General features: G+C 45.2%; 1 protein-coding gene and 1 non-coding gene across 8 annotated transcripts in view; both read left to right on the top strand.

Moving 5' to 3' along the window:
- Window positions 1–5,131: 5,131 nt before the first annotated feature.
- The window catches only part of TRRAP (transformation/transcription domain associated protein), a 111,355-nt gene continuing 95,223 nt past the window's right edge, over window positions 5,132–21,263 (top strand). For 5 of the 7 annotated variants that reach the window (XM_068525247.1, XM_068525250.1, XM_068525248.1 and 2 more), the window contains exons 1-11: window positions 5,132–5,244; window positions 7,423–7,583; window positions 8,004–8,053; window positions 12,209–12,319; window positions 13,360–13,464; window positions 14,447–14,530; window positions 15,870–15,926; window positions 17,275–17,400; window positions 18,693–18,770; window positions 18,972–19,060; window positions 19,886–19,982. In XM_068525247.1, the coding sequence (XP_068381348.1) occupies window positions 7,484–7,583; window positions 8,004–8,053; window positions 12,209–12,319; window positions 13,360–13,464; window positions 14,447–14,530; window positions 15,870–15,926; window positions 17,275–17,400; window positions 18,693–18,770; window positions 18,972–19,060; window positions 19,886–19,982 (897 nt within the window). In that variant the 5' untranslated portion in view covers window positions 5,132–5,244; window positions 7,423–7,483. Of the gene's footprint in view, window positions 5,245–5,635; window positions 5,775–6,283; window positions 6,571–7,422; window positions 7,584–8,003; window positions 8,054–12,208; window positions 12,320–13,359; window positions 13,465–14,446; window positions 14,531–15,869; window positions 15,927–17,274; window positions 17,401–18,692; window positions 18,771–18,971; window positions 19,061–19,885; window positions 19,983–21,263 lie in introns of those variants that run through there. The other 2 variants (XM_068525245.1, XM_068525246.1) reach the window with 2 other exon arrangements.
- Window positions 7,712–7,921, top strand: LOC137750803 (small nucleolar RNA ZL1). Its single transcript, XR_011070586.1, has one exon. It is a non-coding gene; the product is annotated as a small nucleolar RNA ZL1 (small nucleolar RNA).

Genomic DNA, 21,263 nt, shown 5'->3' with positions numbered 1-21,263 from the left:
CAGCCAGAGGATGCAGCCGAGGCGCGGCCAGAGGGCCGGGGCCATGGCGGCGCTGGGAGCGGCTGGAGCGCAGAGGGGACGCGGCTCGATTCGGCTGCGGCGGCTGCAGCTCGTGGGGCGCGCGGCACGGGCTGTGCGGGGAGGTGCGGGCGCGGCGCCGGCTCGTCCTCGCCTCGGGTCTCCGTGTCTCTGCGCGCCGCCGCCGGCCACAGCCCGCCGCGCCGACCCCGACCCACGTCAGCCGCACCGCGCCCCCTCCCCGCACCCTCCCTCACTCCGCCGCACGCCGCCTCTCCCCACGATCCTCCCCTCTCCTCCCCGGTCTCCGCTTCTCCGATCTGCTCCCCCTCCCTCCCCTCGCCGCGCCCCTCCTCTCCCCTCGACCCCTCCCTTCCCCTCCCCTGTCCCCGTTCCTCCAGTCTGCGCCCCCTCCCCTCCCTGCGTCTGTGCCCGCGCCCGCCGGCTCTGACTCAGCGTCCCTAGAGGAGCGCGCACCGCTGTGAAGCCCAGAGCAGGCCCCTTTGGGCTCTTTCTCCAGGTGGCTTCTCCCCTCATGATGCACACGGCTTGGAGATGCGGCTCTTCATTCAAGAAAAGTGTAGCACCTACTGTGTGCAAGGCGCTGGGCAGTGGGCCTAGGAACGTCTCGTGTCCCTTCGGAGAGAAGGGCTTGGGTGCAGGTGCCCAGGTGCAGGCGCTGGGACTGATGCCATTCCTCAGTTTACCCTCTCTGCACCTGCTGTAAAATGGGGCTTGTGCTCATACCTGGGCCCACAGCGACAACGCTGTCACTGAGGGCCTTGGGACACTCAGACAACCAAGATAAGGAGTGACCAGGCTGCTCCTTGGACACTCCCTGCCCTCAGCAGGCGCTTCCATCTGCCATAACGGAACAGAGCGTGTCTTTTCTCCTAGAAGGTGGCCGGCCTAGCTGACGTTAAAGACTGGACACCGGCAGCCTGGATCCTGGTCCCAGCTCTGCCTCTACTTTATCCTTGGCAAGGGAGCCCACCCAGAGGGGGTGTTGGATGGCTCCTCTCGCCTGGCCGGCACTGATGGGACCACAATTGCAGGACGGGCTGCATGGGAGTGAAGGAACTTCTGGGACAGCTGTGGGGTCCCCTGAGAACGGGCCCCACTGGCCCCATTGCCATCTCACTGTGATGGAGGGGGGAACAGATTTGAGTGAGTCCCCTTAGGAAAGTTAAAAGTGCTGGCCACTCCCTGGTGGCATCAGTCACCATTGTGGGGACACATACCAGGGCTAGGAACCAGGAGACTTTGGATTCTGAGAGTTGTGTGACCTTGAGAAAGTCACATAACTCTCCTGGTGCCTCAGTTCACTTTTCTTTAAAATAATAATAATGCCCCATGAGACCGTGGTAAGGATGAAATGATGTGACACATAGAACAGTGCTTGGACATAGTAAGTACTCAATCAGTGTTGGCTGTCATCATTAGAATTGCTTAAGGGCTTGGGAGAGTTTCACTTGTCCATCAGGAACTGAGAAGAAAATTGTGCTTGAGAAGAAAATAGTAGATTAAGATTATAAATTGAGTTTCAAATATTTGACTATTTCACATTATTCAAAAGTCTGGTTGTTAGTGGTTTTTGTAATGTACTAAATGCATAAATAGAATAACATTTATTACATTTTTTTCATGTGTAACATTATTACATTGAATAACTATACAGTAGCCATAGATGGTCACATCTGTGTCACAGAAGCCACCTGCAAGGCCACCCTGAAGCTGATGTTGATGTGACCCTTCTTTGTCTAATTCCCCACAGGTATTACCTCCCCCAGAAACCTTCCTTCTTCTGGGCTCTCACAGCACCTGTCTTGATGTAAATTCTTGTCACTGAAAATCTTTCTAAAGCAGGTTAGTCGGTCTGTTGGCCCTAGCAAAATGGTATAATTGATTTCCCTTTGGTAACAGAAGGGCAGCAGCCCTAGTGTTAATATTCCTACCACAAATCCTCATTATCTTGCATTGGAAATGTAACTGTGGGAAGTGGGGGCCACTGAGCTGATAACAATCACCCCCGATCAGCTCTGGAGAGGCTTTGGGGGTTAAATTCTATGGTAGTTTGAAGTAGGCAAAAGGGAGTTTAGCGTGATCCCTTTGTTGAATTTACCATGGCTCCAGGCCTAGATCTCAGCTTTACCAGATTTTCTCCTGGAATTTTTCGACCACAGGACACCCAGTCACCCTGTTGAAACCCACAAGAGACCGAGGGAAGACTTGTTAATTCATCGCGGGGGAAGGTTCTTCATAGGGGTGGAGCCCTTAGGGCCAGCCTCCAAGAAGCCCAACAGGTGAGGCAAAGGTAAGCAGGGACTCCAGCACACCAGGGGACAGCGGAGGGAGGATGGCCTCTTGGTGGCTCTCAGAAGGTCAGACTGAGGCCTCATGCCCTGAACCACTCCATGCAGAGACCACTTGTGCAGACTGCTCGTGCCCACCAGAGTGAATATTTTGGGGCTCCCTGTATTTTTTTTTTAGTGTTCCAGCTGTTCCTATCCTATAGGTTCATACAGTATTATTCCAAACAGGGTACAAATTTATACATTTGTTTATGGGCCGAATTGTGTCCCTTGAGAAATCCATATGTTAAGGCATAACCCCCAAAGTGACTGTATTTGGAGACAGCACCTCTAAAGGGGTAATTAAGGCTAAATGAGGTCATAAGGGTGGGGCCCTAATCCAATAGGACTCGTGTCCTTATAAGAAGAGGAACAGACACCAGAGATCTCTCTCTTGAGAGAGCACAAAGGGGTCATGTGAGCACATAGTGAGATGATGCCACCTATAAGCCAAGAGAAGAGGCCTCAGAATGAAACCTACCTTGGTGGCACCTTGATCTTGAACTTCCCAGTCTCCAGAACTATGAGAAATAAATTCCTGTTGGGTAAGCCACCCAGTCTGTGGTACTTTATAATGGCAGCTTGAGCAGACTAAGACAACACCCAATGGGCAACAGGAATACATTGGTAAAGAAAGACAGAGGGACTGCCCTCGTGGTCCAGTGGTTAAGACTCTGCATTCCCAATGCAGGGGGCCTGGGTTCAATTCCTGGTCAGGGAACTAGATCCTGCATGATGCAACTAAAGATCCCGCATGCGGCAACGAAGATCCCGCGTGCTGCAACTGAGACCCGGCACAGCCAAATAAATAAATATTAAAAAAAAAAAAAAGAAAAGGAGCTTTCTGTCTAGGAGGAAAAAAGATGATAAATGAGTAAATATAATTTCAGGTTCTAAGGAAAATTCCAGTATTATGAGAGCTAGTTGGGGGGGGGGGGCGGCGGCAGGCAATGGTTTTCTTATATTGGGCCTTAAAAAGGCCTCTCTGAGGAGGTGACATTTGAGCTCATCAAGAATGACAAGGAGCCAGCTTTGTGCCTCTCAGGGAAGAACATTCCAGACAGGAGAATTAGCTACAAAGGTCCTAGGTGGGCAGGAGGCACAGCAAGGCCATTGTGGCTGGAACATGAAGAATGAGGTTGGGAGGTGCACAGGCCCAGGGATTGAGGATAAGTTGAAAAGTCTTTGGAGGGTTTTAAGCAGAGGAGGGGCATGATCTCATTTATCTGATAGAGATGAAGTTGACACTGTCCCCAACCTCTAATTCAGGAGACAGACAAGAAAACAGGCAAAAATCATAGCAGCGTGATGGGTACTTTCGTAGGGGAAGCTAAGGCCATGGGAAAGCATATGAATTTCACCAGTGTTAACCTCCCCGCCCCTCCCCCAACTGTAGGTCTTTATCACATGCAATTAAATGGAAACTTATCAAAGGATTTGTGTACTGCTGCTTTTTATTCTCGACCCCCCCCCCCCCGCCCCCCGCCCCCCGCCCCGGCAACAATATTAAATAACCTTGGATGGCACATTGGTTCCAGCCCTTAGATTTTTCAACTTTACCCAATTTTGGACCTCTTAAATTTTGGGGTTGGCGGTGGTAGGAGCAAAGAGGATTTTGCTTGCAGGTGGGCAACTTCTTCCATGGGGGAAGGAGTGTTCTGACCCACTATATTTCTCCTGGGGCAGAAATAACTGGCACTAAATATATCCACTTACAATCTCAGCGCTTCAGCTGAGGCTTGTTCTTGAGTGGCAACATTAAACAAAGGCAAGGAGCATGTCTCTGAACGTATCTTGTAGGAATTGCAAGCTCTATTTATTACCAGGTGTGAAATATATCTGTCTGAGAAGGGAACACGAAGATTCTGGTGAGTTAGTGATGATGGGGTGGCGAGGGGCGGTGCGGGGGGAGCAGGGGGGAAGTACTGTCAGGAAGGGGCAGGAGGTGGAGCCAGGTCCTGGAGGGGCTGGAGGTAGGTCAGGTTATCACTTTCATGCTCTGGCCATTTGCCACTATCACCACGTGTTTCCAGGAACAGCTCGTCATTCAACCAGTCTCATAGATGGGGTCTGCAGGTGAGGCCTGACAGTACTTTTCTCTTCCAGGGCCTCTTGGTTCAGCCATCACCTCATTTGGGCATCCGGGCCCCACTTTCCCCTCCCTCTCATCATTGCTCTGACCCAAGGCATCTGCCCCGTCGCGTAGGAGCTGAAAAGCGGTCCACTGCGGTCTAGCCTCGGGGTGATGCAGCTGCAACAAATGATCAGGCCGGTCTCTTCCAGGCAGAACACCTGGGCTCTCGTTTGCTTACAGGGTCTCCGTCTGTCTGCAGCCTTCGCCTTCCCAAAGACCCTCCTTACCTCCTCCCCCTCCCCGGGCTCAGAAGGACCCCAGGGCTCAAGCTGGGGAGAAAACCCCTCCCAGCATGCCACGTTCAGTTCAGGGGTGGCCTCTTCCCGGGCCCGTCCGCCGTCTGCTAAGAAAGCCCCGCGGGTGCACACCGCCCCGCAGCAGCCCCCAAGTGTCCCTCCCCAGCCTCCTGGCTTCTACGAGGATATTAAGGGCAGAAAGAGCCGAACCAAGGACGCTTGTCACTGCCTGCGCCTCCCTCCCGGCCTGCGGCCCCGCCCACGTGGACAGAGGTTTAAAGGGCCAGGCAGGCCCACCCGGGCGTGACGCCTCTCCCCGCTCCCGCCGCCCGCCCAGGCCGCACCCACTTGGAGGCGGTGCGCCGGGGCCTGTTCCTCCGGCGGCGGGCGCGGCCGCTTTAAGCGGGGGCGGGACTGCGTGCTGCGGCGCGACAGCGGCGGCGGCTGCGAGGGCTTAGGTGGGGTCGCGGGCCGGGGCTGCAGGAAGCCGGCTGCCGATGTCGGGGTAAGTGTGGGCAGGCGCGGGACGGCGGCGGGACGGCGGCGGGACGGCGGCGGAACGGCCCCGGGAGGCGCGCGCGGCAGCCCCAACGGGTGCGGCGGGGCCCGGGCGTGGGGAGGCCTCTGCGGCGCCTGGGTCCGCGGAGCGATGGAGAGAAGCGCATAGCGACGGAGAGAGGCTCCGAGCGCCCCGGGGTCCCTCCGCCCCCCATCGGGGCCCAGTCCGGGTGGCGGGGGCCGGCGGCGGCCCTCAAACCGCCGCCGCTGCTGCCTGGGCTGGCCGGGGAGCGCCGGGAGGCGGAAGGCTAGCGGCGCGGGAATTGGCCCTCGGCGCCCGCCGTAGCCCGGCCCAGGAGGCGGGCGCTGGGTGTCCGGAGAGGGTGACAAAAGGAGGGAAGCCGAGGGCTGTTTGAGGCCGGGGAGATAGAGCGTGGGGTTGGGGCCCCGTCTCCCCGGAGGCGCCTCCTGTCGCCCTGGCCCCTCTCGGCCTCCACGCAAGCACCTGGCTCGCCTGGCCTGGCGCGCAGAGCGAAGGTAGCGGCCTCGACAGCGCCCCCTCTGGCCCGGCGGCGCCGCCTCAGGCCTGGCGCGGCGCGGCGGGGCGGGGCGGGGCGGGGCGGCGCGGGGCGGCGCGGCGGCGCCGTTTGCCGGGAGCGGGCGGGGCACCGGCTCCGTCCCCTACAACCGGGGCCGGGACGCGGGGGCGGGACCGAAGCCAGGCCCGGGCCCTTGGTCTCTGGGGTCTTGGAGCTGCTCTCCAGCTTGGAGGCGGGATGGGACGTCTTCCCTCGGGGCCCCCAGCCCCCCGGGCCAGGGGAGAACGAAGCCTGGCCTCTCGGGGTTTCGGAAAATGGGGGGTTGACGCCTTCGGTGAAGAAGTGGATCCAAGCCTTTAAAAAGTTTAGGCACGACCCACCCGAAGTTTCTTAGGTAGGGAGAGGCCGTGACCCTGAGTCTTGGGTCTCGGGGATGGGAGGTGAAGAGGAAGCAGAAGTCGGGTCATCCAGCGGGGCTGACAGAATCCCTCCGGTTGGTTTCGTTAGTGACTTCCTGCCCCTGGAGCCGGTGGGCTGCGCGGGAACAGCGGCAGGCACCCTCTCTGCTTTTGGTGTCTCGAGAGGGCGGGCGGAAGAGGATCTGTGGCGTCAGGGTGTCCCCATCGCTTGGGGCAGGAGTGTGAGCTGCAAGGGAGCGTATCTGGTAGGCAGGGCCGTTGAAAGGCCTGCGGAAGAGTTAATGGTGTGTTTGTTGAAGAAAGAAGAAAATCAAGTCATGAAACTGCTCCTTAATGTAGAGTGAAACGTGACTGTTACATTCGCGGGGAGGATGGGTAAGAGCAATTTCACTAGGTTCTCTTAAGAGGGCTCTTAAAATAGAAACCAAGTCTCCTGTTGGTCAGCCTGGAGCTGCAGTTCGCAAAGTGTGGTCATCCACACCTGTTTCCAACTCACTGAGGTGCTTTTTGAAGCATTTAGCCTATTGTATGTCAGATGCAAGCAAAATTGACAGCTTCCTGGACGCCTCCCTGAACCGAGGTCTCTGGGTGGTGCTTGGGGGTCCACCTTTGGCACCTGATGATTTTAGTGCGCAGTGAAGTTTGAGAACCCATCACCTAATGCACAGGTGGTCCAACTACAGTCAGCAAACCAAATCCAGCCTGGTGGCTGTTTTTATACAGCACGAAAACTAAGAATGGTTTTTACATTTGTTTAACGGTTGGGGGAAAAAAAAATCAAAAGAGGAATAATGTTTCATGATACAACTCAAATGAAATTCAAATTTCAGTGTCTGTAAATAAAGATTTATGGATTACAGCCATGGTCGTTCGCTTACAAGTTGTCTGTGGCTATTTTGTGCCTCCAGCAGAGCTCAGGAGTTGGGACAGACCACAGAGCCTGAAATATTTACTCTCTGGCTCTTTACAGAGAGTTTGCTGGCCCCTAGCCTAGGGAAAGATGGACATACCATAGGAAAGAAAAGCATCTGTGTGTAAAAATCACGTTTAGAAATTAATAGAATGGACTTAAGTAACTTTTATTTTCAAAAAAGCAGAGGGAGTAGTGTTGTCTTCTGAATTAATGGAAAACTATTTAGATTAACACAGGCATTTAGGTACGATTTTCCTAGTGATCATGAGCCTGTGCCCTCAGTAAGTTGGCTAATCATATGCTTCTTTTTGTAGGCTGGGCAAACTCATGGTTATAATACTTTTCTCTTGAGAAACAAACTAGCTCAAAAGAAAAATGGCGTTTGTTGCAACACAAGGGGCCACGGTGGTTGACCAAACCACTCTGATGAAAAAATACCTTCAGTTTGTGGCAGCTCTCACGGATGTAAATACACGTGAGTTGATGCTTTTCGTCATGAAGAAATGTGTTGATGTGACTCCTTCATCTCAGTTCAAATGATGTGCCCATGGAGATACGTAGTCACATTAACTGTTATCTTAATTTCCCCTTTCTCTACCTCGTGGAGAAGCAAAGTGATGAGCATTACTGGCTGGAGCCCCAAAGAGGCACGCGTGTGGGTGCGCGCGTGTGTGTGTGTGTGTGTATGTGTGTCCTTGTCTGTGCATGCACATGTATGTTTGGGAGTACGAGTGAGTGTGACTGGTTGTAGGGAACTAGTTATGTGCCTGCTTTTAGACCATGACAGTCAAACTGATAAGATCTGATTGCTTCTCTTAAATTATTAAATCCAGTAATTTTAGGAACATCCTTAACGTAATTTCAATTATCTGATGGTTTGTTTTGCCATTTACAGCTGATGAAACAAAGTTAAAAATGATGCAAGAAGTTAGTGAAAATTTTGAGGTATGAGCTTTATATTTTATTTTATATTATATTTCATAAAGCTTTAAATTTTGAGGTATGAGCTTTTCATTTTGAGATAAGTATTCACATGTGCTTTCCTACAGCTTCCCTGTCAGTCTTTTTACTAGTAACTTAAAAATTATCTTTGTTAATGTAATTTGTTGTACTTCAAAATTGAAATTTGAAAATTTGTACAGTGTTGTCCAGCTTCTTCACACTAGTGATAGTGACTCCCGACCGGTGTTGAGGAATATTGCTTTTGTTTTGGTTATTTGACCTTTTTTTCTTTTCTTTTCTTTTCTTTTTAAATTTATTTTTATTTATTTATTTTTGGCTGTGTTGGGTCTTCGTTGCTGCTTGCGGGCTTTCTCTAGTTGTGGCGAGCGGGGGCTACTCTTTATTGCGGTGTGCAGGCTTCTTGTTGCGGTGGCTTCTCTTGTTGCGGAGCACGGGCTCTAGGCGTGCGGGCTTCAGTAGTTGTGCTTCGTGGGCTCTAGAGTGCAGGCTCAGTAGTTGTGATGCGTGGGCTTAGCTGCTCCGCGACATGTGGGATCTTCCCGGACCGGGGCTCGAACCCATGTCCCCTGCATTGGCAGGTGGATCCTTAGCCACTGTGCCACCAGGGAATCCCCTTGACCTTTTTTTCATTTTCAACTATGGTAGCCCTTTTAGGCATATGCTTTCGGGATACGCTCAAACTTTTGTTGTGGATTTGTTATGTTAGGTAATGGATGGTATGGGAATGAGAGCTGGCTGGCAGTTTTGGCTCTCCTGTTTATAACTTCTGCAACTTTGATCAAACAGTTTCTCTCTTCTGGCTCTTACATTCTACAATTTTATATTGACCCATAGGTCCCTCAGATTCTGTTCATTTTTCTTCAATCTTTTTTCTCTTTGTTCTCTGATCTGCCTTCAGATTCACTGACTATTTTTCTGTCATCTCTGCATCTGCTGGGATGTTATTTTTAAATTCCAGTTTATTTGTATTTTTGTTTTAAAATTTTGGTTATTGTACTTTCAGTTCTAGAATTCCCATTTGGTTCTTCTTTAGATGTCACTTCTCTGTAGAGATTCCCCATCTTCATTTATTGAGACCATGTTTTCCTTTTATTCTTTGAACGTATTTATAATAACTGCTTTGAAGTCTTTGTCTGCTAAATACAATCCTCTATAAAGGTTGATTTTTATTGACTTCAGGTCACATTATTTGGCTTCCTTGCATGTCTGGTAGTTTTTGATTGTACACCAGACATTGTGTGTGAAATGTAGGGACCCTAGATTCTGTCATCTCCCTTGGAAGAGTGTTGATATTTTTACTATAGTCAGCAGTTCAGGTGCTGGCTGATCTCACTGAACTTGTGTAGGCTTGGTTTTATGCCATGGTAGAGAGGATCTCTGGGAATCCCAAGGGGTTTCCCAAGTCCCTCCAACTTTGTAGGATTCAACCTCCAAACCCCATCTTCCTGTGGATCTCATCAGAGGTTGATTTTAGATTTTGTTGGGATGGGGCTAAACTAGGCCTTATTCTGGGGCATGGTCCTTCCTCAGCTGAATGTATGAGGTGTTATCAAGGTGTTAAGAAGGTCTTTGCACTGTGTCGAGGCTGAACCCCCAACATCCTCTGACCTTGCTAGACCTCTGATGTCTTTCTTCATTTCTCAGTCCTCAAGTGCCCACTCCCTGGTAAGCCTCAGGTAGTCTTACCTCCCCTTACCTGTAAGTACAGCCCAGTCCTCAGTCAAGGACTCACAGGAGACCATCCACACCCCCTTTTGTAGTTCCTTTTTCTCTGGGGCTTTGCCCTGCAGATTCTGGCCACTTCAGCTGTTGCAAACTCTGGTGTTTGCTCCTCAGCTCAGCAGGACCATCATGCTTTCCTTGGGCTCCAGCCTGCTGAGCCTGGTTGGGAAACGGTACCCAGGCAGAGAGCCGAGGTGGGGCGCAGTTGGTGAGTTCCCCTTCTTCTGGAGATCATGGTCTTGCACTGCCTCTGGTCCAGCACCTGAAACTGTTCTCTCATATTTTGTCCTACTTTATGGTTAGTCTGGTGCCAGTTAGTCTCATAGGCCGAAGAGAAACTCGCTTTTCTTTTAATGTGGGTATGATAAAACCTTTCTCAGAGTTAATATGATTAAGAACAATAGATACAATGTTTCCTAGCCTCTGTCATGGTCATTTGAATCACTAAACATTAAATAAATGTTCGTGGGGTTGAATTAGATACCCTACTGTCTATAGTAATGGATGGTATTTTTGTTTGCTGGGGGAATTTTTTGGTTTTTTTGTTTTGTTTTAAATAGATGTTTTCCAGGATTTGTTGCCTTGAACTGAGGTGGAAAAAAATCCTGAGATATTTAGAGATTGAGCTAAAGAGCTTTCTCTTCCACCCAAGCTGTTAGTGCAAACTGTTAAAAAAATAAATAAATAAAGCTAAAAAAAAGAGGTGGGCGGTAGAACAGCAAAGGCCTGCATTCTGCATTTTACTGGAAGAACTGCTAGGAGAGAGCCACAGCCCTCAAAGTTTATTTGAGAGGCTGAAATCTTGGAGCTGCCTGTGATCCTCCGAGTGTGGTGGGGCTCTTTCAATTAAGTGTCTCAACCCTTTCTCTCCTGTTTAGGGTCTGGCAGTTAGCAAGTTAGTTCCTGGCTTTGGTCTCAGATGCATTGATTAAATTAACAGAATTAAAAGTTAGCAAGGTAATACACTTGGGGCTTTTCCAAATAGTGCCTTTTGAAATCTGATAGGCATTTACCTTAAATGAAATTCAGATGACTGAGTCCTTTGAAGGATGAAATACTAGAATGACCACCGGTAGGTAATTCTAAATTACCACCACTATTACCCCAGAACAAAATATTTAAGTGAAATTAAGAATTCCCAGCGGTTTAAGGAATCTTAGAAATTCATTTCATTAACCACTTAGGAATAAGATTCCAGGCTAAGTAAATATCACATGGGCCATCTCCCAGGACAGAAAACAAAGAAATGTTGAAGTTAGAGATCACAGGAAGCATTCGTATGGATCAAAAAGCCAGGGGCTAAGTTGAAATACTGGCAGAATAACTGGGCAACTTGTTGAATCTTTCCTGTGGGAGAAATTTGAAACTTAGGTGTTTTGAAGGCAGTGGAATCTGGATGGTATGGGCTGACATGCAGATGAGCCTGATTTCTTGATAACCTTGATAATGTTCCATCATGACTCTCACCCCTCTTTTCCTTCAATCCTTGAATGTGGGTGTTTCGTAAAAAGTCTTACACTTTGGGGTTGAAAGGTGACAAATACAGTTCTTGTCCCCAGTGGATTCACATTCTGCTCCGGGAGGGGCTGGGGAGGCGCTGCCTGGCTCCTGGGGGCGCCTCTTCACACACAGCGTGCTGTGGGCACGGGGCCCCTGGAATTGAGCTCTGGGTTGGCCGTGGGAGACCAGTGCTCAGGGGCGCATCCCAAGAATGGCGGTTCTTTCTTTGCTCCTGTGGCAGCACACACTTTTCTGGTTTTTGCCTGTACTTCCTTCTTTATAGACTCCTCAGGTAATGGACAACCCCATGTCTTTATCTTCCTCCCAGATCAGTGTCTGGAGCTCCAGACGCATTTAGCTGCCCAGATGCCTTGACTCACCAGCGTCTCAGACTCATGATAATAAAAGTTTAAATTCCTTCCTCTTAGACTCCCATCCCTGCCATATTGAACTAAAAAAAGTTCAATATGTGCCTTTTACACTCAGGCTTTCTCGTCATTTTGTGCCTTTGCATGTGTTTTCCTTAGAACCTTTCCCACTTTCTCCCGTGGTTAACTCCTGCTGGCCTTTTAGGTTTTAGTATCAGCATCACTTCTTCGGGAAGGTGGTCTCTGCCGTTGGTTCCATCCAGTCAGTTATGCCCCATTGTTCGGTTCCCTTAGTTAAGTGAACATTCTCCACAGTGCCAGTATTTCTAGGTTTACCAGTAAATTTTAGCATTTAGTTCTCTCTAATTGGATATCAGAAGCAGCAATCATCTTAACTTCTTTAAAACTATGTTATCACTAAAGCATCTGAAAGTATTAAAAATTATTATCAGCTCTACAATTTTTTCCTTTTGAGGTTATTATAATATGTGAATTTGAATATGTACACAAACCTTTATGGGGTTTTCTTTTATTTTTGCGTAATTAGAATGTCACTTCATCTCCTCAATATTCTACATTCCTGGAGCACATCATCCCGCGATTTCTTACATTTCTTCAAGATGGAGAAGTTCAGTTCCTTCAGGAGAAACCAGCCCAGGTGACCTGTTCAAAAATATAATGAGAAAAAAATGTCCTGCTGTAGGAGTGCAAGCACTTAAGAATGAAAACAACTCAAAAAACTTATGGTTCCCCTTAAAAACAAAAGAAGTTTTGTCATATAAGGATAACTTTGTCCAAGGCCATTGCCTCCTCAGCTAAATATCTTGGTTTTATTTCCTCGTAGCCATCTCTTTCACAATTTAAACTCCTCACATTTGCTGACCAGTGACGTGTGCATATGCTATGTATTACAGCCAAATTCATGTGTATATATAGGAGGGAGCAACAGTTTCATGACCCTTCCCGTACCTGTTGCCCAGCTCTGACCTTACTATTTTCAGTTCTTGTAACTCTGGCCAGTTTTGTTTTATCTATACCCCCACCCACTCTTTGCTCCCCCCTCTTCACCTTGATTATTTTAAAACAGTCCCATCATAACTTTTTTTCCATAAATATTTCAGCATATATCCCTTAAAAATAACTTTAAAAATTACCATAGTACTAGTGAAAGTTAATTGCTAAACAAAGCATTTTTATGTGGTACCAGTTCAAGATCTACCTATTTGACCTTTTCTAGTTGTCAGTTCCATAGACAAAGTCATGAAAGCTTAGCACAGCTTATGATGTTATTAGTCCTTAGGCCCAAGGTAATTGGAGAGCACGTCAGAGGAGCTAAACAGAGCTTACGAAGGGAGACTGCAAATGAAGTTCAGTTGGTGTTTTGCTCTTTTCATCTTAAATTTACCCCACATGCACACATTAGTGTCCTCCTCCTGGCAATACTGATAAGGTGTGAAAGAGGAAAATTGGCTACTTGATTTGGTACACAATTGTAGAAATAGTGAAAATACTGGTTTGCAGTACATGCTTTGGATTACATTTAAATAATTTACAGAACCGTTTCTAAAATGGGCTCCATCTTCTTGTATGGTGGTTACCAGTGCTGGGTACAGCTGTGTGACACTTGTAGGATGCAAAAGGGTTACCTTGGAACTCTTGGAAGGATTTCATATTTACATTTTTGTTTCTCTTCAACAGCAACTGCGGAAGCTCGTTCTGGAAATAATTCATAGAATACCAACCAATGAACATCTTCGTCCTCATACAAAAAATGTTTTGTCTGTTATGTTTCGCTTTCTGGAGGTAACTTTTGAGAATTTTTATTATTTAGCCACATTCAAAACTTTTAATGATTTTCTTACTGTAAAATCCTGTATTATACAACTTTTTCCCTTTCACTAAAGTTCTGATTCACATGAGTAGAAATTTTCTTAATGTCCATTTCCTCCCATTTTGCCAACCAGATTACTAAGAAAGACTATTAAATGAAAGTCTTTTTTTTGAGTCGCTGAGGGATTGACTAGACACAGTGGGAATCTGAAAGTGGGTGGTGGTCAACAGACTCCGAGGACAGGGGTCATTGGCTTCGTGCCTCTATGTTTGTGTGTCGGGCACAGTAGATGCATAGTAGTCAAAGAGTTGCTCAAATTCTTGGGGTTAATCCATTTGGTACCTGTTAAGCTAACCTCTGAAATTGTTTTCTTGTTGTCCTTAGTCTTGGGGTGTTTAGAATTCTGTCATGTTTCTGGGCCCCTTGGAAAGATGAGCTCTGTAGGGGGACTGGGTTGGGTTCGGATCCTGGCTCTGCCATGTATTAGCTCTGTCATGTCAGCCCCATTCCTTCCTGCCCCGAGCCTTCGCTTCCTCCTGGTAAGATGTGGAAGGCGCCCCCGTGCAGACAGTGTGAAGTGTTAGCACAGGGCCCGGTGCATGGTGGCTGCTCACGCATGGCTCTTCTGCAATATTTTCAAACAGTGAAACGTGTCTGCTGGGCCGTTAAGACCTTGCTTCGTAGTGTGACTTGCCTTAATTGCCAGTTACTCATTTGTCTGAGTGTTCCTCTCACAGGACCCACTGGCGGGCTGTGCTTCAGACAGCCCAGCAAAGGCTGCGACAGCGTCCTCTCCGGGTCAGCTGTGTTCTGTGGGTTCATGAATTTTCTACAAACCAAACCTAAGTTGGCTGATGGCGGGTGTCTATGCAGAAAACGCTTAGAAAATAGTCTTTAGATGAAAATAAGTTTTCAGAAGTATAACTCTTTTTAAATGCTTTTTATTTTTTTAAGACGGAAAATGAAGAGAATGTTCTTATTTGTCTAAGAATAATTATTGAACTACACAAACAGTTCAGGCCACCCATCACCCAAGAAGTGAGTGTTTATCTTGATAGCATTTATAAACTGTGCTGACAAATTGCTTCTGTGTGAATCTTTTACCCTCTTTAGAGTTGACAGAACATATGCTGCTTTCAGTCATAGAAAATATCGCCTAAGTTGGGGGAAATTCTTTGTGGGTTAAACAGTGACTTTTTTCTGAATGTGTACATGAATATTTTGCTGAATTTGCTCAGTATTTGAAATGTGTTAACCAACCAAACTGGCAGGGCTCTTTGGGTGGTTCTGGTACTTACAGGTCTGAGATGCCCCAAGGCTCCAATCGCTTTTATACAAGGGTTCAGATGTGGGTTCTGAAGTCAGAGCTGGGTTTGAATCTCAGTGTGCAGTTCAGTAGCTGTGTGACAGTGGGTAAGCTCTGAGCCTTTTGGAGCCTTTTCTGTAAAATGGGGACAATCACAGTATATCCTCAAAGATTGCTTAGAGAATTAAATATAAAAGTTAAAGTTCTTAGCATAGTGATTGGTATCTGCAGAGTCAGCATTAAACACTCTGTTAGCCATAATTAAGATAGTATCTTTTCTGATGATAACCTTGGTAAATGCCTGTTGTAGATTATTTGGAAATTGAAAGACGAAGTAGAGTTCCTTCCACCTTGAAAACTATTTAATGTCTTGGTGATTTCTTTTCCTTTTTCCCACCTTATGTATTGTATGTTTTCTACATAATCACAGTACTACTGTGGATGACATTTCATATCCTGATTGTTTCCCTTCACATTATATGTAAGCGTTTTCCCAATGATAGAAAATGTTTTGTAAAGTTAATTTTTAATGGATATATAATATTCTTTCATATTCTTGGATATTTAGGGTATTTCAAAATTTTTATTTTATGACTAAAACCAAATATCTGTTTACAATTCAAATGATTTTGTAGACTGGGTTTATGGAAGTAGAGTTACCAGATCAAAGGTGTTAATGTTTTAATGCTTCTGATACATATTGTTACATTGGTTTCCAGAAAGGCTTCAGCAGTTTAAGCTTCCCTTAGTAGTATAGTATAGTATGGGGTGGAGGGAGTCTCCTTATTTGCACTCCCTCCAGCATGGTGTGCTATTACTTTTTGAAAGGCTAAAAGTGGCATTTATTATCATTTTCATTCCGTTGCTCTTCCTGAATTAGAAAGCTTGTTTTCTGTTTATCAGTCTTTTTGTGTGTGTGTGTTCACATTCATTGCCTATTTTTATCTTGAGTCTGACATTTTTCTTGCCTGTTTTGTGAATTCTTACATATGGAAACTATTGATGTTTTTCTTATTTATTGTAAGCATTTTCTGTTTATAAATATCTTCCTAATACTGTATTTTTTTTTAGATTCATCATTTTTTAGATTTTGTGAAACAGATTTACAAGGAGCTTCCAAAAGTAGTGGTATGCTGTTTTTAATATTATTTGAATTTACTGTTTATATTTATTTATTACTTCCTCATTCCAAAGGGTTGAAGGAATAATCGGAGGGATGCTAATTTTACAATGGGGAATGTTTAGTGATGGTTAAAATCTAGGTTGATAAATTAGCCCTTAGAAAAAAGGAGTTCTTTTGGTTTCATTGTTTAGATTAAATACTGTATTTTTGACATGAAAGCAATATATTCTTATTGTAGAAATTTTGCAAAAAAGGAAAATCATCCATAAGTATTCTTTCACTTGTAAGCAACCATTGACATTGATATTTTGTTTTGAGTTTAACTTTGTGCTTTGTAGAGATGGTTGCCCTCACATTCTTGAAGCTTTTTTGGGGAGTGGTGTATACTTTCAGCATTTTTCTATATCTTGAAAATTTTTTCCTGTATTGAAAGAACTGTTTCCAAGCAGTGCCGCCCATATAAAAGTGTGTGGAGTGGAAGAGGAAAGGCTCATCCCTACCCTGCTCTCATTTACTGGAAGGAATCACTGTTACAGGAGGGAACGTCCTTCCAGACTCTTCTGTGGCAGTCATAATTTTTAGTGACCAATAATTTTCTGTCATATGCATGTACCTTGACCATCTCCCTTTTGCTGGTTTCCCCCATTTTCAATTCATTACTGTCACAAATAATGCTTTGGTAAAAATCATTGTGCGTAAATGTGTTTATGTTTCAGAGTTTCTATTTTCAAATTTTTTTTAAGCTTAAATTTTTTAAATTAACACATGGTAAAATTGACTTTTTGGTTTTTTAAGGATTTTAACCTGCTAATAGTGTATAAAACTTAAGTTGCGTTCTGAGTTATCAAGTTATCATTGTGTCAACTACCATTTTGATCAAAGAAGAGCTACTTTTCATACGAAGCTGTCTTTTTTAACATGAAGCCCAAATTTCATTGAGAACTAGGGATGCCAGTGAGGTCCTGGCCTTTTAAAATGTTTTCTGTACTTTGTTTCTGTTCCATACTTGACCTCTATTTAGGAGACGATTTGGAAAGTTAATTCAGTAGGGATCAGCTCCTAGTTTCTTATCACTGGAGAGATGGGTTACATCTTCCCCACCTCACTGAGGTGGTAGTATAACATGACATATATTTCATCTTTTATCAGCCAGGAAAAAATAGTAGAAAATACTGCAGGCAAGTTTGTTTTCTGTTGTTGGAGGTGGCGGGTGTGTCTGTCATGTTATCTCCATAGTCCTGGAAAAAGAGAACACCAAGTACTGTGGGGTTGGTACAGTACAAAAGGGTAGGATATTCAATTTCTTCACCACACGTCAGGTGTAAATGACTTCTGTTTTTTTTTTTTCTGTAGAACCGCTACTTTGAGAACCCTCAGGTGATCCCCGAGAACACAGTCCCTCCCCCAGAAATGGTCGGAATGATCACAACGATTGCTGTGAAAGTCAATCCTGAGCGTGAGGACAGTGAGACGAGAACAGTAAGCGTTTCAGTTGTTTTGCTTTTTGCTTTGCTTTTGTCCGCATCTCCTGCCCTCAGTAGAGGAGAAATGAGGTATTGACTTCTTAGACCACTTAAGTTTTTTGTTTTTTTCTTAAACACATGGAGGGATTTAGAATCAGCAAACAAATGTGCGTGCGCGTGCGCGAGAGCATCGCTGATTGTGCTCTGCAGGTATGCATGTGCTCTGCAGGTATGCGTGTGCTCTGCAGGTATGCGTGTGAGCTGTTGCTCACCAGAGATACAAAGATAGCATCGTGGTGAAATCCAGAACCAGAAAAAGCAGCTGACCCGGCAAGGGGGCCTCCGTTCTTTCCTTAGCTTCAACATTAGAGAAGTCCCTTTAAACTGCATATAAATTTGTAGTTCAGTGCCTGACGGTGTGGGCTCTGGGGACAGAAGTTCTGGGATGATGCTGCAGCTCTACCACTTGCACTTTTTGACTGTAGGAAAGTTCATGAACCGTTGTTCTGACCTTATTTTCCCTCTCATCTGAAAAATCAGTCTCAGGGAACGCTGGTACTGCCTGCAGCTAATGCATTAGATTTGTAGTATTTGCCACGTAGGGAACATGTATTGAGCATTTACTATGACTGTATTTTTATGATTGAATCAAGGCTATCATCTGTATTTGTTTTACTGAAATGGTTTTGCAGAATGTTTCACTTTGAGTTAGGATAAACAGGAAGCTACGTTTTGAATGAAGCTTTCATTCCTTTGTTCTTCCTGAATTAGAAACTTGTTTTCTGTTTATCAGTCTTGTGTTTCTTTTTTTGCTTGTCTGTTCCTATCCATTTGTCACCCATTTGTATTTTGAGTCTGACATTTTCCTTACCTGTTTGAGTTTTTATATATTAAGACTATTTTTTCTTACATTTATTGTAAGCATTTTTCCTGTTTATAAATATGTATGAATAACACTAGGTAAACTTGTACTTCTTGCTGTTGTTCTTTCAAGTAAGCAAGATAATAGGTTAAAAAATTTTTTTAAATTTCTCCGGTGATTTGAATCTCTAAGTTTTGACAAATTTTCCTGAGGTTTTTACTACAGGTGATGACATTGTAAAATATGAAAACCTTTATATTAAATAACAGTTCTGTGTACTTTGTTTTCAAAATAGTTTGTTTCTTTCACCACAGATAATTACGAAGATGTGTCAGTATTTTCCCTTCCCTTTATTTCAGTGGGGTGATGTGCAATAGTGGCACACTGATTAGGGCTATTTTAAGTGCCACGGTGATAACCTCAGTCCTCCTGTTCCTCTCTTGCAGCATTCCATCATTCCAAGAGGATCTCTTTCTTTGAAAGTGTTGGCAGAATTGCCCATCATTGTTGTTTTAATGTATCAGGTATGCATATTGCTTAGTAGCTTCTTGGGTTGTGGGCTTCCTATTTTACAAGAAAGTTTACACCTAATTTTCTGTGGCAAATAGATGTGTATGATACACAGGTGCTAACTAATGAATCTCATCACACTTTCTTTGGTATGCCAGATTATTTTGCTATAAGCAGAGTGTAAAAGCATGACAATCTGATATGTTTGCTTTTAGCTCTACAAACTGAATATCCACAATGTTGTTGCTGAATTTGTGCCCTTGATCATGAATACCATTGCAATTCAGGTATCTGCACAAGCCAGGTGAGATTTCTTTGGTCAGTGATGTAGCTGACTACCATAGTTCTTTAATCCAAGTAAAAATGTACTTGCTGTCGTCATTTGTTAAGACAAGAAAATTTTGAGTGATAAAATTTTGGTTAAACTTATATGTATTTTTGGCTTTCTGAAGTTGTATTTCGATGATGGGTGACATGTCTTAGTCTTTGGTGTCTTGTAAATTTAGAACTATCATTAGGCATTACTGTCCTCAATTACAGCTTTGGGATATTCCAGGCTCTCTCACCTTCAAGCCTTTGTTCTTGCTGTTCCTCTCAGCACGAGGGCTAGAAAGCTCTTCACCCCCTTCGTTCTTCCTCACCCATCACCCTTAATCACTGACTTGTTCATCCTTGGAAGCCTCCCAGTGAAGCTTTTTCTCCAACCTCACAGCATTCCTCCTAAGATCTTTGTCACTTGCTCTCTTGACTTGCAGCCTATCTGGCTCTAAGTCACTTGAGAGCAAGAGCTGAGGGTCGATCAGCCCTAACGGCCTCTGTGGCCACAGCACGGGTCTTCCACTGGTCAAATAGGTGCCCTCATGCTGTCTTCTGGGGAAGCAGGTCAGTCTCGCCTTGGCTGTGGGGATTCAGATTGTGGCTGCTGCCCAACGGCCTGGAGATCTGCCTGCTTTATGCCTTTAAGGCCTTTAAGTTAGTCGGAACTGCATAAAGTGTAGGCGCGTTTACTGTTGCTGCTGTGTAGAAATCAACCTTTTGGGCTTAGTAATTACTATAGGCTTTTAATTAATAGTAACATCACCGAAAGAGTTGAGAGCTAATATTGTTAATTTTGTTCACTTCTCATTAGGCAACATAAGCTTTACAACAAGGAGTTGTATGCTGATTTCATTGCTGCTCAGATCAAAACATTGTCATTTTTAGCTTATATCATCAGAATTTACCAGGTAAGTTCATTGACTTTTGTTTTAAGTCAGGTTTACTAAGATATAATTTACATGCAGTAAAATTCACCTTTTGTAGGTGTACAGTTTGCTGATTAACAAACGTGTACGGTACAAATGCATACCTAACCACCAGTACGTCAAAATACAGAACATTTCCATCATCCAGAAAATTCCTTTTATACGTTTGTAGTCAATTTCCTCCTCCCACCTCCAGTCCCTGGCAAGCACTGGTTTGTTTTCTGTCTCCATAGTTTTGCCTTTTCCAGAACGTCATAGAGATGAATCACTTGGTGGACAGTATTTGTAACCTTTTGAGTCTGGCTTCTTTCACTTAGCAGTAATGCTGAGATTCATCCTGGTTATTTAATTGGTGACTTGTTACTTTTTATTCGTGGTTAGTTGTCTTAGTCTGCTCAGGCTGCCGTCACAAAATACCGTAGACTAGGTGTAAACAGCCAAAATTTATTTTCTCATAGTTCTGGAGCCTGGAAAGTCCAAGATCAAGGTTCCAGCAGGGTTTGGTTTCCGGGGAGGCCTTTCTTCCTGGGTTGAAGGTGGCCACCTTCTTGCTGTGTCCTCCCATGGTGGTGAGGGGGAGAGAGAGATCTCCTTCTCGTCTTTTATAAGGCTACAGTCCTACTGGACGAGGGCCCCACCTGTATGATCTCATTCAACCTGAATTACCTCCTAAAGACTCTTATTTCCAGATACAGTCACAGTGGGGGTTAGGGCTTCAACATATGAAATTTGGGGGGTACACAGTTCAGGCCATAGTGTTGTATTCTGTTGTATGGGTGTAATCATGGTGTTTATCCATTCATCAGTTGATGAACATTTGGATCATTTCCAATTTTTTTAAAGCATTTTATCAAGATATAATTCATTTACCATAAAATTCACCCTTTTAAAGTGTACAGTTCAATGGTTTTTAGTTTATTCACAGATTTGTACAACCATAATCACTGTTCAATTTTAGAACCATTTTTTCACCCGAAAAAGAAATCTGTACCGATGAGCAGTGACTTCCGTTCTTCTCTGACCCACCAGCCCCTGGCAACCACTAATGTATTTCCTGTCTTTATAGACTTGCCTGTTTCATTTTTGGCTTAATAAAGCCATATAAATATTTGCACACAGATTTTTGTGCAGATGTATGAGGTATATTGACTTTTGCTGTTATTGGAAGTTGTGTGTTATAGCGAATTATGTGGGAGAGGTTGGAACTTCAAAAAATGGCATTATCAAGTAAAACTGAGAAAGAGGTTTTGGAGGCTTTTTTGC

The sequence above is a fragment of the Eschrichtius robustus genome, chromosome 16 (genome assembly GCF_028021215.1).
Source record: "Eschrichtius robustus isolate mEscRob2 chromosome 16, mEscRob2.pri, whole genome shotgun sequence".
Lineage (NCBI taxonomy): Eukaryota > Metazoa > Chordata > Mammalia > Artiodactyla > Eschrichtiidae > Eschrichtius > Eschrichtius robustus.
This window is presented reverse-complemented; position numbering and strand designations above follow the sequence as displayed.